General features: G+C 42.1%; 1 protein-coding gene across 4 annotated transcripts in view; it reads left to right on the top strand.

The window, feature by feature from the left end:
* Positions 1-17,500, top strand: part of LOC123515035 (DBH-like monooxygenase protein 1 homolog) — a 224,207-nt gene that overhangs the window by 6,202 nt on the left and 200,505 nt on the right. The window contains exon 2 of one of the 4 annotated variants that reach the window (XM_045273415.1): positions 3,190-3,786. In XM_045273415.1, coding sequence (XP_045129350.1) covers positions 3,634-3,786 — 153 coding nt within the window. In that variant the 5' untranslated portion in view covers positions 3,190-3,633. The remainder of the gene's footprint in view (positions 1-3,189; positions 3,787-17,500) is intronic. The other 3 variants (XM_045273417.1, XM_045273414.1, XM_045273416.1) reach the window with 3 other exon arrangements.

Raw genomic sequence — 17,500 nt, 5'->3', positions numbered from 1 at the left:
ACAGCTTGATCACAGTTTATTAAAGATCAAAATCACGCACAAAATTCAATTCACTCACTAGTTCCATGAATCCTGAACGTTTCAGTGACACAACACAAATTTTCTGTTTTTTAGGAGAGGTTTCCTGATCCTAGAGGAAATTTAACAAGTATTCCGCATCACTATTTGAAAACACATATCCAAGAAAACGTAACGAATCATCTTTTTGGTCTCTGAAACAATCCTGCTAATAAAACAAGCTCTTCGTGATTGGACGCTAATGTCGTTAGAAGGAAAACCATAAACATTCCTCTATATGTCATTTTTTTATCATCTTTTTAACTAACCTTGACCATATGACTTTCAGATCGAATGTTGCATGACTATTTCTGACAAATTTCTTGCATTTCTGAACGTCTCTTGACTTTCTATTCGAAATTTCACTGCGTAGGTCTTTCGTGGAAGTCAGGATTTGGAACACTCAACTCCAGCTCGCGAGTTACTTGTTGCACTCTGAACCTCTTGCAGCGCTAGCTTTGTGAATGACGAGAAGACACGCGAATTACCTTCTCATGTACGTATTTCAGTCTCGCTTTTATTCACCGGGTATAAGTAATTCTTTAGGTGGAAGCTTTAAGTACGAAGAGAGCTAAAGATGACGTCCACATCATTCTTGGTTTTACGACGCTTTCATCATGTACGTGTTACTTATTTAGTTATCAGCTAAACGTAAGAGAAAAGAATTAATTGTCGATGATATCTTAATACTACTTGAATTTCTAAGTTCCCCATAGTTTTCTGTTAGTATTCCACGCTTGATTTCATTCTGTTTCACTAACATTTTATCACGCGGCGTTCATCTGTAGTTGGTGGCATCTTACACACGTGACTTTCATGAAGATTATTCTTTAAGGCCACAAAAAAACATTAGATGTATTTTCATGACAATTTTTTCCACTAATAACATATAATTCCCAATAACTTTTATTACAATCATGAATGAACTCCTGAAAATGCTTTGTTTTCTCGTCAAGACCATTTCCAAAGCCCACAGAGATGAAAAGATATCCCCGATATCCCCTCACTAATGATACATAATTCTTATTTAACTTCGACCTCAATTATAAAAGCACTCTTTGGGGAAATCCTATTGGAGATGATAGACACAGAGGCTGAAAAGTTTGAAAATACATTCTTAAGTTGTATAATGATATGGAAAAAGGATCCTCAAACTAATTAAACTTTGACTTGAATTACGAGAACACTCTTCTTGAAAATCATAACAAAAGAAAGTAGTCGAGACAGACACCAAACAGTTAGAGAACACAGTCTCGTATTGCCTTTCGATATGCTTCACTACCACACATCAAACAGACTTCCCACCAGTACACTGAAACTCCCTACCTGCTTCTGTATTTCCGTCTTCCTACAAACTTAACTTATTTTAAGAGGGAGGTACGAGCATCAAGACATTAGCTCCCTAACTTTGGCTAACCCTTTACTTATCTTTTAGAGAACCAGCACTCAAGTGGGCCTTTATTTTTCTAACGTTGTGTTGCCCTTGGCTGGACTTCTCTCCAACATAAAAAAAACAGTATATTCAGGTCTAGATGAAGAAGATACATTATCTTAAGCATTTAGAGTACCCACAGCAGAAAACCTTTAATACTTATCATTCCTCAATCCCTCAGATACCCCCTCGCTCTTGACAGGTCTTAAGATCATGTCGAAGATGGAAAATAGTCATAATTCTCCTGACGTCTCACATTCTTTTCATTAAGTTAAGCGTCTTCTTTCAATGTTAAGTCGTCTGAGCTGTTGACGAACTCCTTACAAAATCTGACAGCTAACGTGCTCTCAAGAGATCAAGGAGACGCATGATTGAAGCGAATTGTATGCCATAATTAAGGCGAATAAGGGAAAGTGTTCGATATATGATAAAAATTGCACTGTTAACTATGTAGCTTCATGTTATTTATTACTCCAATTATACTAGTAAAGAGAACGTGTGTGTGTGTGTGTGTGTGTGTGTGTGTGTGTGTGTGTGTGTGCGCGCTCTGGGTTGCACATTATTTGACCTGGCGGCTTGAAGATTGCGTGTTTGGTTCTGGCTCACGGTAGTTTCTCTGTAGAAGAAGCAGCGCTCTCGCTCGTGTCCAAAGTGAAGGCAAGATATATCCATAAAGTTCAGAAAATTTAAGTGAGGAATTTAGATTCGTGTAGGATTGTTTATGTATTTACTCTGACTGCACTCGGTCTTATTGTTGTGAATTTTGGGGGAGGAGGGAGATAAGGAAGGAGTAGACACTAAGAAGCCTCGTCAGTCACTCCCCCCCGTCCCCTCCCCCAAACAATTCCCCACCAACATCCAAACCGCCGCCAATCACCGTCGTCCCGGAAACACGACAAATCACAGCCAGTAATTAGTCACCATGCCCGGGATTACGATGGCTCTTCATTTTCTACTTTAAAATTTTCCTGCAGTCATAATTTTTCCCTGGTAGAGAAAGAAACAATCTTTTTTACGCGAAATATCTGCGCCAAACAGCTCAGCTAATTAGAGAGAGCCACGCGCGCTCCAGTCTTCTGACGTATAGGTAACATTAAAACGTGTTCGTATATTCTTTTGTGAAAATATTTTACCAACATTACGAGAAGCAGCACAGCCGTGATTCCTACCTGGCCTCGCCTTTTCCATCCTGAAATACGGCGCCGTTTCTGTCGAGATCGAAGTAGCGAAAAACAAAATGGTTGATTTTACGTGTGTACATCTCACACATCGGCGAATAGGGAGCAAGTACTCACCGTGGTGGCGTGAGGCGGGTACCTCCTCAGTCAGAGCCACTGGCTGGGCGAGGACATCTGCTGTCAGGGTGAAGTTATAGCGAGGCAGGAGGGTCAGCGGGAGGGTGTTTTGGGAGTGGAGGATGTGGCAGGGTTCCCCATCAAGCACCGCTGCTCATCTGAAAATTAAAACACACATATTTTTTATAAATTCGCGTGTCTATCTGATAGTGAAAACATACATAATTTATATATTCATGATGTGCTGGACACTGAAGCTTTTTTGAGCCTCCGCATCTTGGCAGTGACTTCACGGGCGTGTTCCCCCCACAGGGCCTGCGCCACTCTCCCCCCGTCCCTTCTGCACGCCTTCCACCACCACTGCCCAAGAGTGAGAGATCAATAATTTACATATACGATTTCCAGCAGGTCCGACCCCGTGCGGCGAGTGACGTGCCAAGGGGCGGCGTCACCATGTGCCCGCCCCCCTCGGCCTCTCTGTTAATGCGTACGCTACTGAACTTATAGATGACGAGATCTCTTGGTGCACTGCTTGCCACTAAAATGCTGGAAGTGAAGGCCACTACTACAGTCCGGATGTAGCCGAGTGTGCAACAGAGACCTGAGCACGACCCGTGAATCAATTCCTTACAATGACTTATGACCTCCGTTCTCTGTCTCTCCAGTAGACGATCTGCATCACTGTTTCGTCGCATTTTCTAAGACTTCGCCGCCGACGTGTGGTGCACAGCTGAGCCCAATGCCCAAATAAACATGAGAGAGTTTGACAAGTAACACGACATTTGAGTGAGTCCCGGGAAAGCGAGTCAGCAGGCACCTTCAGCAGCCAAGAGCCGAGGGTTGGGCAAGATGCAGATAGCTGAGGTGCTTCTGCTGGCGGCTGTGTTATCCTGCCGCCGGCTGGCGTCCCACGGCTGGCAGCAGGAGGCAGCCCTGGACGACCGTGGCGACGTGCGGATGTACTGGACGGTAGACGTCAAGAAGAACGTGCTCTTGCTGGAGGTAAGTACTCTTTCTCTCTCTTCTTTTTTTACTTTCTAAACGAGCACTTTTACATGTCGTTTTAAATCTGAATGTTTACTTTTTAACACTGCTGATTATGTGATGAGGGAATAAAACAAAACATAATTACTGTTTGTCTGCGATATGAGGTAAGTGCAATTCATCCATAACACTGGAACTATTTGCCAGGTAATGTAAAACAAACACTTCACAACGAATACTCGAAATAGGTTAGCTGTATTTGTTCCCGCTGTAAACATTAGCATTATTTCCTTCTTTCTTTTAATGGTCAGTGAATGCAGAGCAGTGCAGCGAGGCGCATGCTGATGAAATATTCTCGCTAGCCTGCAATATCAAACACTGATGACTTGTCCACTGTTGGCTAAATGCTGGTTGTAGTGAAACTCGTCAATGAATTAAGTAAGAGGCGAAATAAATTTTATTCTGCACGGAGCAGCTACGATGTACTTTGCTCCTGAACGGAGAGCAAGAAGAAAAATATACAGCTTGAATTGTTCCTCGTGAAAGCGATGTCTATGCAGAGACAGCAAACATTTGGGCGTCCTGTCTTCATTACCACTAACAGACTGGAGTGGAAGTTATTGGTGTTTTCAAGGATTTCATTGTGATTCCAGAGATAGGTGAACAAGCATTCTGTACCATGAATGGGAAAAACACCTTTAAAAACGCGAACAATCAACTTTGTGGACTTTGAAAATAGTCCTTTTGAGTGCTGTAACCCCGACAATGGAACCTTGCAGTTCCATTAAGCCTTGTTCCTCTGTGGCGGAGAACTCAGCACTCTCATCCCCTGTGCCGTGATTCATGAAGCGATCACACGCAACCAGGTTCAGAAATCGCAAACATATGTTGAAATCAAGAAATTTTTAAAAATTTGTGAGCGTGACGTCAGCACAAATTTGCTAAAAACAAGTAACTACATAATTCTTTCCAAAGCGGTCAGATCTTTTAGTGCATCTCATATTTATTGCTTCTTTTGTAAAACAAATAAGCATTTCTGTCCACGCTGTCTATTATCTACAATGGAATGAATGCGAGTTATGTGGCTGAATACGGTCAAATAAAATCGGGCGAAATGTTGTTGCTATTTCCACGAATGTGTTCAGGTCAGTTAACTCTCCCCACGGCATGGAAAAGACTGCAAGTGGAGCGCCGTCAGACATGGCGGGAATCACGCTGACTTACGGGAGAAATGCACAGCAATCCCACAAGACATGACTCGCCCATTCACCTCAACACACACACACACACACACACACACACACACACACACACACACACACACACACACACACACTTCCCATTAACCCTATTTTCGAAGGCCACTAAATCACGAGCTCGCTGGAAAGGCGTCACTTTAAAAGTCTCCCAATACGACCACGAGCAGAGCGATGACTACCTGAACCGCCACATATATAGGAAGGAAGCTAATCACCCCAGCCTGCGAGGAAAGTAAAAACAGAATACCCCACAAGAGCTGAATATAGAACAAAGTAAATAAATGAATAGATAGATACACTGACTAAAAAAAAAAAAAAAAAAAAAGTAACAGCAGCAGATTTGTTATGCCTTATGACCCCAATTACGATAAGCTACAGTACCTAATTTGAAGGCAGCGATGTCAGCCAGTACAGGAAACAGGTCCTCAAACTCACACGCAAACAGCAAGAGTCAGGTAAGAAAGAGATTTACTTCCTCATGCCCGGGAGTCAACTGTTTATAGGAGTATCTCACATAAGTATCCTAAAAATTGTGTATGTGATGAAAAAAAAAAAACCGCACATTATCTAGCAAAGGAAGATTTCAGAAGTAAGAAATTAAATTCGTGATATGAAAAAGAAATAAAAATCAGTAAGTCACACCAAAAAGACTCTTGCGTCATACAGAACATCAAAAACTACAGACAGACTGACAAAGCGAAAATAAAAAGAAACATGCCCCATCAAACGCAGTATAACATTCACCATCTTCTCATTTACTCTCGTGGCTCTCATTAATAACACATATTCCAGACACACAGACAAAGCAAACAGACACACAAAAGATAAACAAACAGACACAGAACAAAATATCCAAACAACATTCACTCACCATCTTCTCATTTACTCTCGTGGCTCTCATTAATAACACATATTCCAGACACACAGACAAAGCAAACAGACACACAAAAAGATAAGCAAATAGACATAAAACAAAAAAATCCAAACAGTCCCGACAAACACAGTACAACATTCACTGATAACCTTCTAATGAACCCTCGTTGCTGTCAAAAACAATACAAACACTCCAGTCACAGACAAAACAGACAGACACACAAACATAACAAACAGACAGATAAACAAACACAAAAACACAGTACAACATTTACTCACAACCTTCTAATCAACCCTCGTCAAACATTCCAGACACACAACCAAACAAACACAAAGAAAAAAAACCCACAGAGAAACAAACACAAAATAAACACACAAACAACACCAACAAATACAGTACAACATTCACCCATAACCTTCTAATGAACCCTCGTTGCTGTCAAAAACAACACAAACATTTCAAAGACACAGACAAACACAATACAGACCTCAAAATCAACTTCCAGTAGAACAAATACCCACAATCTTCTAATTCTAACTCTTGTTGCTGCGTTCTAATGAGCGTCATCGTGAGGGGAACGACTTCATCAGCGCAGTAATGGCCGGGAGACGCAACTCAAGGCACGAAGGAGCGGCACGGCAAACTCATGTCTCAGGGTCACTTCGGCTCATCTTGGCCTGTCTAGAAGGGGCGAAAACTGCGACCCTCATTACGAGTCTCCAGGATGATGAGTGAGAGAGCTGGAGGGAGGAGCAGGGAGGGATGGGCATTAGAAGGGTGAAGGAAGGTGAGGGGAAGGAAGGGATGGATAGACGAGGAGAGAGGAGTAGGAGAAATGGAAGGTGAATGGGACGTGAGAGAAGAAAGAAGAGGAATAGAGGGAAGCAGAAATGAATGCAAAGGAGGACTAAACAGGAAGAGAAAGAAGAGGAACAAAAAAGAAAATGGCAAGGGAAATAGCAAAGATGAGAAGGAGGAGGAGGAGGAGGAGGAGGAGGAGGAGGAGGAGGAGGAGGAAGAGGAGGAGGAGGAGGAAGATTACATTGCTTAACCAAACAGGAACATACCTTCTGATCCTTACATGATTCCTCTCCAATCATCCACGCGAAGGAGGAAGAGGAGGAGGAGCAGGAAGAGGAGGAGGAGGAGGAGGAGGAGGAGAAAAGTTACACAAACCTTGTCTTTTACTTTTAGTATAAATGATTCTCTGAGACCTGAGAAATATTAAATAGTAATAGTAGTAGTAGTAGTAGTAGTAGTAGTAGTAGTAGTAGTGGTAGTAGTAGTAGTAGTAGTAGTAGTAGTAGTAGTAAAAATAAGTGGCAATAAAAGTGAGTAACGAGTGAGGAGGAAAAAGAACGAAAATGAAGAGGAGGAGAAGGAGAAGAAAGACGAGAGCAAAAAATGTAAGTGAAGACGAAGGAGTAAAAGAGAGAGAGAGAGAGAGAGAGAGAGAGAGAGAGAGAGAGAGAGAGAGAGAGAGAGAGAGAGAGAGAGAGAGAGAGAGAGAGAGAGAGAGAGAGAGAGAGAGAGAGAGAGAGAGAGAGAGAAAGGGAGAGAGAGAAAAGGATCCCTGAGGAGATAAAAGGGAATAAAAAAAACGTGAGAGAGATGACAGCAGTTTGGAAAGGAGATAACCAAAATGGACGAAGTGATGACAAAGAGAGAGGAAAAAGGAGTGAGAAAACAAGAGAGAGAGGAGGAAGAGAAGAAGGAGGAAGAGGAGGAGGAGAAGGGGAGGGAGAGAAGGCGTGTAGAAAAGGTGAGAAGAAATGCGAAAGGAGAGAAAATGATCAGAAGAAAGAGAGGAGGAATTGACTGAGTGGATGGAGGAGAGAAGAGGGAGAAGGAACTGAGATCTGGCTGTTAGGGAGGGGAGGAGGAAAGGAGAGGGAGAGAGGGGGAGATGAAAGGAGGGAGAGAGGGAAGGGAGGAGAGGTAGCAGAGGGGCAGGTGGAGAGAAGGGGGATGTAAACGGGGGAGAGTTGGGTGAGGGGAGGAGGAGGAGGAGGGGAAACAAACCAGGCGCCCGAGGGTCCGAAAGAATTTGTCGGGGACCACTTTTGTTGGAAACCATTAAGTTGTTTTGGCCGCAAACACGACACTTATGGGAAGGAACGGCACGCCTCCCCTTGCTCGCCCCAAGCGTCGCCCACGCCTAACTTGGTTTTGGGTGTGTGTGGCGTTTGTAAGTAGCTATTATTTCCATTATTATCATTATCATTACTATTATCATTATTATCATTATCATTATTATCATCATATACCATTATTATTATCATTATTATTATTATTATTATTATTATTATTATTATTATTATTATTATTATCATTATTGTTGTATAGTTATTATTATTAATAATATTGTCATCATTATCATCATATACCCTTATTACTATTACTGTTATTATCATTATTATTATTATTATTATTATTATCATTAGCAGTGGTGGTGGTGGTAGTGTAGTGGTGGTGGTGGTGGTGGTGGCAGCAGCAGCAGCAGCAGCAGCAGCAGCAGCAGCAGCAGCAGCAGCGGCGGCAGCGGTGGTGGTGGTGGTGGTGGTGGTGGTGGTGGTGGTGGTGGTGGTGGTGGTGGTGGTGGTGGTGGTGGTTGTGGCAGTGGCAGCAGCAGCAGCAGCAGTGGTGGTGGTGGTGGTGGTGGTGGTGGTGGTGGTGGTGGTAGTAGTGGCAGCAGTAGCAGCAGCAGCAGCAGCAGCAGCAGCAGCAGCAGCAGCAGCAGCAGCAGCAGCAGCAGCAGCAGCAGCAGTAGTAGTAGTAGTAGTAGTAGTAGTAGTAGTAGTAGTAGTACTAGTACTAATAGTAAACAGAAACAGAAATAACACTGTAATGGTGGTAGAAGTATTTTTTCCTCGCTTTGTTGTTATAATTCTTTGTTTTCTTTCTTTCCCTTCTTTTAATGATTGATGGACTTAATGGCTGTCTCTCTCTCTCTCTCTCTCTCTCTCTCTCTCTCTCTCTCTCTCTCTGTCTATCTATCTATCTATCTATCTATCTATCTATCTCTATTTATCTATCTATCTATCTATCTATCTATCTCTATCTATCTATCTATCTATCTCTTTTGTGTGTACCTATGTGAGTGTATATTTGTTTGTGCTCGCGTGTGTGTTAATGAACGCAAAAATAATAAATAAAATAGAGAAAATAGAAAAAGGCTAAGGTAAGTAAGAGAGGCAGAGTACGCCCAGCCTGCGCCGCGCCTTGCTGTCACTGAGTTCATGGAATCCCAGACAATGTACAGTGCTTGCCTGAACCAGCGCCACGCCCTAATTGTCCTGCCGGCCCATTGTGAGGAAGACGTTGTAGCTAATGGGAGGAGCAGAAGGAGGAGGAGGAGGAGGAGGAGGAGGAGGAGGAGGAGGAGGAGGATTACAAGGGATTACAAAGGAAAATCAAAGAGGAACGTACCTTTTGACCCTGCAAGTTTTTTTTTCTCTTTTTTGAGCCACATTACTTCTGACAGCAGTGTAAAAAGAAAAGACTAAAGGAGGAAGAGGAGGAGGAAGAGAGAAAGAGAAGAAAAATTATACAAATACACAGGGTACCCAAGCAAGACTACTTCTGACAGCAGTGTTAAAAAGAAGAGACTAGAGGAGGAAGAGAAGGAGGAGAGAAAGAGCAGAGAAATCATACACAGGATAACCGAACATCACAACCATCTTTCAATGTCAACAAGTTTAATTCAATCCAGCTTAACCAAATCAGTTTCAACTTAACCAAATCTTAAACTTAACCTAACAAACGTACCCCAGACCAAACCAAATTGTCCTAATGTCACCTACCCTAACCTGAACTGTCCTTGTAGTACACTGTGATTACTAATTTAACTTTAACCTAACCTAACCAAACCTAGCCCACCATAAATTACCCTAACTCTAACCCTAACTTAAATAAATGCTTACTTAACAAAGAAAATAATATAACAGAAGCTACTAAACCTATTTTTAACTTAATCTTATAAAACCAAACCAAACCTAGCACTTCACAAATTCCCCTACCCAAACCTAACCTTAATCCTATCCCAACTAGTTCCTTACTATAACAAAGGCCGCCGTGGCACAGTGGAACCATGCGTGCTTTGGGGTCCGAGGGGTCTCCAAGCGCACGGATTCGAATCCTCTCCACGGTCCGAGTGTAGCTTGGGCTTCCTCACTCGGGGCAACGGTTTTCTATCGGGTAGTCTTTGAGATAGGAGGTACCCCGAAAAGTATCTCCTTTAGCCCATAAATTCCCGTGAAAAGCCCACATGATATAAAAAAAAAGATAATATTACACCAGAAGCTTCATCGTAACACTTCCCCTCCAACATTATATTACACCCGTATTGAGAGACGTCTTGCTCTCTCACCATGCCAGTTTTCCAAGGCCACAGAAACGACTAGCCGGGTTTTCAAGACAGTTTCTCCTAATAATAATCTAAAAATCTTGCCAGTCCATCACCGGAACCATAAAAAATACCCTTAAAAACACAAACATCTTCAACTAAACTCTTTGGAAAGTAGTGATAGGGAGAGAGCAAAGCGTTTAAGAACATTGGCCTGAGGCATGAATAAAAATCAATCAGGATTCACACTCACTCACTCCACAGCGGCAATACACTTTACCTACGAGCAAAGCCTTTGTTGCAGTCATCCTTACTGTAGAGAACGCCAGGATGTTAGGAAAATGGGCAGTATTAGCTTAATCACAAGAAGAGGAGGAGGATGTGGAGGTGTAGGAAGAGAAGAAAAAAGAAGAAAATTCGAAAACTAAGAAGATATGAAAATAAATAAGAGGAAAAGGGAAGAACCGTTGGAAAAGGCAATTCTTCCCGACGATCACCAGAATGAAAACCACGAGATGTTACAAAGGGAAGGAAATAATATATGGGTTGATGATTGAAAATAGGGTTAAAAAGGAGAAAATGAAAGAGTGATATAGAAATATGAAAAGATAGAAATAAAGGAAAGAATACAAAAAGGAGATGAAGATGAAAGAGGATGGGGGAAGAATTAGAAAAAAAAGAAAGTGATATATATAGACTGAGAAAATGTGAAAAGAGTTAAGATGGAGTAGACAGAGAAAGATGAAGGTGATAGGAGGAGGAGGAGGAGGAGGAGGAGGAGGAGGAGGAGGAGGAGGAGGAGGAGGAGGAGGAGGAGGAGGAAGGAGGAGGAGAGGAGGAAGAAGAAGAAAAAGAAGTGTTAGAGGAAGGGGAAGAGAAGAAGGAGAAGGAGGAGGAGGAGGAGGAAAAGGAGGGGGAAAAGGAGGAGAAGAAAGAGGAGGAGGAAGAAGAGAAAAATAGAAGAAAAGAATAAGAATATGACCAAAGATAAAACAAATAACAAGAAGAAGAAATAAGAAAAAATAATAATAATAAAAATAATGAGAAGAAAAAAAATAAGAAGGAGAATAAGAACAACATCAACAACAAAAACAAAAGAGGAAGAGGAGAAAGACGAAAAGGCCAGAACGAGAACGAGAATGAGGCTTGTGAAGAAGAGCAGAGGGAATAAGGGAAGGGACCAGGAAAGGGCCAGCTGACCACACCTCTATGGAACACACTCTTTTAATGTGAAGGGACCACACCACACTCACAGAAACAAGAGGCGGCGAGGTTGGGAAGGACGGTTTTGGGATCCTTGGTCAGTGTGGACAATGAGCTTCACTTAGCACACCACACCACTTCCGTAACACCCTTTGCACCTCTCTCTCTCTCTCTCTCTCTCTCTCTCTCTCTCTCTCTCTCTCTCTCTCTCTCTCTCTCTCTCTCTCTCTCTCTCTCTCTCTCTCTCTCTCTCTGTCATTTTGTCGTGTCAATGTCAATATCTCCACATTAACTATTTCATTATATTTCTCCTCTCTGGTCATTTCTCTCGTTTGATAAAATTCGGATTGGCTTATTTCTCTTCCAAGTGACCAACAGCCCCACACGCCCACTCCCTTCCCTCACCTTCCTCTCCACCACACACCCGTCCCAGCTATCTCTCATTGGCGCGAATGGAGACAAAACACAACAATTCTCTGACGGGCGGGACGTGTTATGCTGCCTTACTCTTTTATTGGTGTTTGTAGCATGGTTTGTGTTTCTGTGTGTGTGTGTGTGTGTGTGTGTGTGTGTGTGTGTGTGTGTGTGTGTGTGTGTGTGTGTGTGTGTGTGTGTGTGTGTGTGTGTGTGTGTGTGTGTGTGTGTGTGTGTGTGTGTGTGTGTAGGGTTGCCCCAGGTTGGTTACGTACTCCATAAGTTTTAGGCGAAAAGAATTGTGTTAAAACTTTGGAAACGGAGGGGTTTTGTTATTTCGTTTTCTGTGTGTGTTTGTGTGTGTGTGTGCTTGAGTGTGTGTGTGTGTGTGTGTGTGTGTGTGTGTGTGTGTGTGTGTGTGTGTGTGTGTGTGTGTGTGTGTGTGTGTGTGTGTGTGTGTGTGTGTGTGTGTGTGTGTGTGTGTGTGTGTGTGTGTGTGTGTGTGTGACCTAGCTTTGTGTGTCTGTCTGATCTCTCTCTCTCTCTCTCTCTCTCTCTCTCTCTCTCTCTCTCTCTCTCTCTCTCTCTCTCTCTCTCTCTCTCTCTCTCTCTCTCTCTCTCTCTCTCTCATAGCTAAAAATCCTCCTTTGCTGTCTCCCTCTTTCCACAAAACGCTGTTAATGAACCACTAAATAATGGCTTTAACCTAAAACACAGACATCTCTCTCTCTCTCTCTCTCTCTCTCTCTCTCTCTCTCTCTCTCTCTCTCTCTCTTGCTCTGTTCCATCCATCATCCCTCTCTTTATATCTCGTTTCCTCTATATCCCTCTTTTCTCTCCTTCCAATCCCTATTCTTATCTATTCCACCATCAATTCTCTCTCTCTCTCTCTCTCTCTCTCTCTCTCTCTCTCTCTCTCTCTCTCTCTCTCTCTCTCTCTCTCTCTCTCTTTATTTCCTCCACCTTTCCTCCATTCACTCGTTTCCTCAAGAGTCCTTTCCTATCTTTCCTCCAATTTCCTCCTCCATCATCCTTCCTCTTCCGTGCTAGTTTTCTCTCTCTTCTCTTCTCTCTCTCTCTCTCTCTCTCTCTCTCTCTCTCTCTCTCTCTCTCTCTCTCTCTCTCTCTCTCTCTCTCTCTCTCTCTAAAGGCAACCTCACCATTCTTAATAGAGCCTTGTTTTTTATTCGTCTCTTCCTCTCCTTCCTCCCTTTATTCTTGGGCTATTAATCATACCTTTATTGACTCTCTCTCTCTCTCTCTCTCTCTCTCTCTCTCTCTCTCTCTCTCTCTCTCTCTCTCTACTCTTCCCCAGAGAGACCCAAGCTCAGTCATTTATTCTTTTTTATTGCTGATGTCAAGTGACTTTTACGTCAACAAAATTCCTGGAGAGAGAGAGAGAGAGAGAGAGAGAGAGAGAGAGAGAGAGAGAGAGAGAGAGAGAGAGAGAGAGAGAGAGAGAGAGAGAGAGAGAGAGAGAGAGAGAGAGAGAGAGAGAGAGAGAGAGAGAGAGAGAGAGAGAGAGAGAGAGAGAGAGAGAGAGAGAGAGAAAGTTCTTTTTAACTTAACACCGAGTAATCAGGTGGCATTCCGGGCACCTCTTACACCCTCTCTGGCGTCCTTCCAAATGAGTATCTTTCTTCCTCCTCTTCCTCCTCCTCCTCCTCCTCCTCCTCCTCCTCCTCTTCCTCCGCCTTTTTCTCCTTTTCCTTTTCTTTCTCCCTTTCTTCCATTTATGATTCCTCTTCTTCCTCACACTCCTCTTCTTCCTCCCTTTCTTCATTTTTCATCTTTGACCTCTGAGCTAAAAATTTTCTTTTTCTTTCTCCTCCTCATTCATCTCACGATTTTTTTTACCCTTCCTCCTCTTCCTTTGCTTATCGTCTTTTCTTCCTCCTCTTCCTCCTCCACTTCCATCTCAGACAGCTAATTTGTTTTTCCTCTTCCATTTTATTTCTACTCTTCATTCCTTTTTTCTTTTTCTTTCCTATTCTTTTTTTTGTCTGTTTGTATTGTTTTTGTTATTGTTGTTCTAATTGTTATGTTTGTTGTACTTCATTGATTTTCTCGTTTTCGTTCTTCTTCTTGTTCTCTTTCTATTTCATCTCTTTCTGTCTCTTCTTTACGTTTGGTGGGGAGAATCCTTCTTATTTGCTATCATTTCCTGGTTTTCGTTCTTCTTCGTGTTCTCTTTCTATTTCATCTCTTTCTGTCTCTATTTTACGTTTGGTGGGGAGAATCCTTCATATTTACTATCATTTCTCTCTTACTGTATACGAGGAAGTGTCAACTCATACACATCCCAATGAGAACCAAGAAATCTGCTGCTGTTTGTTGCTCCCTCTCTCCTTTTCCTCCTCCTTCTTCTTCTCCTCCTCCTCCTTACCTTTTCTTCTGCTCCATTCTTGTACATTTCTAACTAAGCCTTATCACTTCCCGCCTCTTGTTCCTAATTGTTCATTATTTCTTCCTCCTCTCCCCGCCGTTTCCTTTCTCTCCCCGGAATGTTTCCCTTTTTTACCTCCACTGGATTTCTTTTCTCGTATTTTTAGTCTTTATGTGTGTGTGTGTGTGTGTGTGTGTGTGTGTGTGTGTGTGTGTGTGTGTGTGTGTGTGTGTGTGTGTGTGTGTGTGTGTGTGTGTGTGTGTGTGTGTGTGTGTGTGTGTGTGTGTGTGTGTGTGTGTGTGTGTTGTGTTTTTTCTGTTTCTTATTTGATCTTTCTGTTTGTTTCTTATCTTCTCTCTTCTCTGTTTCTCTCTCTCTCTCTCTCTCTCTCTCTCTCTCTCTCTCTCTCTCTCTCTCTCTCTCTCTCTCTCTCTCTCTCTCTGGAATATTCATGTTTCTGCTAGTGCTGCTGCTACTGCTACTACTACTACTACTACTACTACTACTACTACTACTATTACCATCACCACCACCACCACCACCTCCATCACTACGACCACCACCACTACCACTACTACATCTCCATCCATCACCATCTTTTACAACGCGGAAACTTACACCGCAAAATTATATCAACTCTCATCCACTAAAGCAGGAACCTCAAACGATCCAGAGAGAGAGAGAGAGAGAGAGAGAGAGAGAGAGAGAGAGAGAGAGAGAGAGAGAGAGAGAGAGAGAGAGAGAGAGAGAGAGAGAGAGAGAGAGAGAGAGAGAGAGAGAGAGAGAGAGAGAGAGAGAGAGAGAGAGAGAGACAACAAGGAAATAACAGGTAGCGCTTTGCTGGTTTCCTCACAATTACCAGCAGTAGTCAGAGGCAAAATCTCGTTTCGTACACACCGCGGACCTCCGATTTAATCACCTCGTAAATGGTTGTGTTCAGTTAAATGTCTTCTCGAGTGTGTAGACGTAATGCGACAAAGTGGAAGCACCTCTCACTTACAAATACTGCAAATGTAGACTTCGTTTCTGATTTGTTTAACGTCTTCAGTACGGTGACGCGTTTCCATATTCATTCTGCTTAGTATTTGGTGATTTTATACAGCTTTAGAAACTCATGTGGGGGATTAAAATAGTGGAGACTGTGGCCATTGATCTTTTGAGCTCCACAGACACTTTTAATGTCAATAAAATGGTCTAATCGTACACAAATCTCAAGGTAAAATATGTGTCCCTGTACTAAAGGAGTTAAGTATTATATAATTCTGGAATGTACATGTAATAGGACAAATCTGAAAATCTATATTACTTGTCAAATGCTGTATGATAGAGGGTTCAGTTTTGGACTTGAAGGGATACGTTAAACTGGAAACCTCTTTTTACGTACCAAATATTGTGCTTTTTTTTTTTTTATTTATGTAAGAGGAAGAACTGCCAAGGAAAAAAACAAACCTTTATTAGAAAAACAGGCCCACTAGAACTGCAGTCTCCATAAAAGATTAGAAAGAATTAGTCAAAACATTGGGCCAAATGTCTTGACACCTTGATAGAGTTGTTGTTTCTGCAGTATACGTAACAACACTTGGAAACCTCTATTACGCGTCAAATGCCTTAATATAATGCGTTAATTTCTAGATTATAAGATAAAACATTAAATAGAGAACCTCTTTGACGTAACTAATGTTGAAGGATAAAAACTTTGATACTACAATGTACAAGATAGAAGCCAAAGCGGAAACCTCTTTAGAGTAACAAATGACGTGACAAGAGATTAGATTCTGTAGTGTATAAGACATAGAATACTGAAAACGCCGCTCTGACGTAACAAATGCTTTGAAATGAAGGCCGCAATCAAGTCTCTCTCTATATAAACTGTTCTCGAATCTACAAACTAAACTATGTGTCTTGAAATACTGGGAGGATAAATTGATGCTACTAGGAGTCAGTCTATTGAGTTAACATTGTTCCTTCCACTTTCGATATGGAAGGTATAATGAATGGTCCTTATGAATTTATGAAAGGCCACGAGAGTTTTTATTTTTGGTGTAGTTATTCACACGTTCTCAGGTGGCAATATTGCAAACAAGTACTTAAGGAAACACGGTACAGTTAAACAAAGATGTATTTCTCTTACCAAGTATGGTTTTCTTTCTTTCTCCTTTTTTTCTCCTTCGCTTCTACCTAAAATTTTAAACTATCACAATTTGTTTTCTTATTCTTTTAATTAATTTTCTTCTTTTCTTTCCACGCATACAATTATATTTTCTGTGTATTCCTCCTCGTCCTTGTCATCCTGCTCCTCCTCCTCCTTGTCCTTCTCCTCTTCCTCCTCTTGTTTCTCCTCTCCTTCATTAGTCTGAAATATAAATTCCTCTAATACGCAGAGCAATAATATGATGTCTAAGTCACCCTAATCTAATCCGATGCTGCGAGTGTGTCGCTAACAAGGAGACAAGAGAGAAAGATGATGCACACACACATAAAATTACACCAGAACTTGGCGAAGTAATATCACCTAGCCAACACTGGGACACATTTTTTACCTTCAAATTTGTGTACGATTAGACATTTTATTGACATTAGGAAGGGTGTATGGAGGTCAGAAGATTAGAGGCCACAGTCTTCACTATTTTAATCCCCATATAAGTTTCTTAAGCCGTATAAAATCATCAAATAGTAGCCAGAATGAAAATAGAAACACGTCATGGTACAGAAGGGGTTAAAGGGACATGAGCACAAGGTCCACCCACTTATATGCTGTGTTATATTGCTTTCTATCAAGTTTTTATTTATTTTTGTCCCTATCTCTTTTTTCTGAAGCACAATCTCGACCTTCACTCCAGCAGGCAGACGAGAGGTGAGGTATGCAAGGGAAGGAATAAATGTATCTCTTTTCCTTTCCTTTCTTTGCTTTTTTTTCCGTGGGTTTTCTGTTATCGGTAAAATCTCAGTGTGCGTGGAGCTAGAGGCCATCAGCTGTGTGTGTGTGTGTGTGTGTGTGTGTGTGTGTGTGTGTGTGTGTGTGTGTGTGTGTGTGTGTGTGTGTGTGTGTGTGTGTGTGTGTGTGTTGGGGGAGAGGGTTTGCTGGGTGTTTGTGTGTGTGGCATGCATTTCCGTGTGATCTCTCTCTCTCTCTCTCTCTCTCTCTCTCTCTCTCTCTCTCTCTCTCTCTCTCTCTCTAGTTTCATTCCAACCAACGCTTTGCACTTCCTCCCCTCTCCCCTCCTTCCTTCCTTCCTTCCTTCCTTCCTTCC

Source organism: Portunus trituberculatus, chromosome 38 (genome assembly GCF_017591435.1).
Source record: "Portunus trituberculatus isolate SZX2019 chromosome 38, ASM1759143v1, whole genome shotgun sequence".
In the NCBI taxonomy this organism is placed as follows: Eukaryota; Metazoa; Arthropoda; class Malacostraca; order Decapoda; family Portunidae; genus Portunus; species Portunus trituberculatus.
Note: the sequence above shows the minus strand (reverse complement) of the source record. Positions and strands in the feature narration are given on the sequence as shown.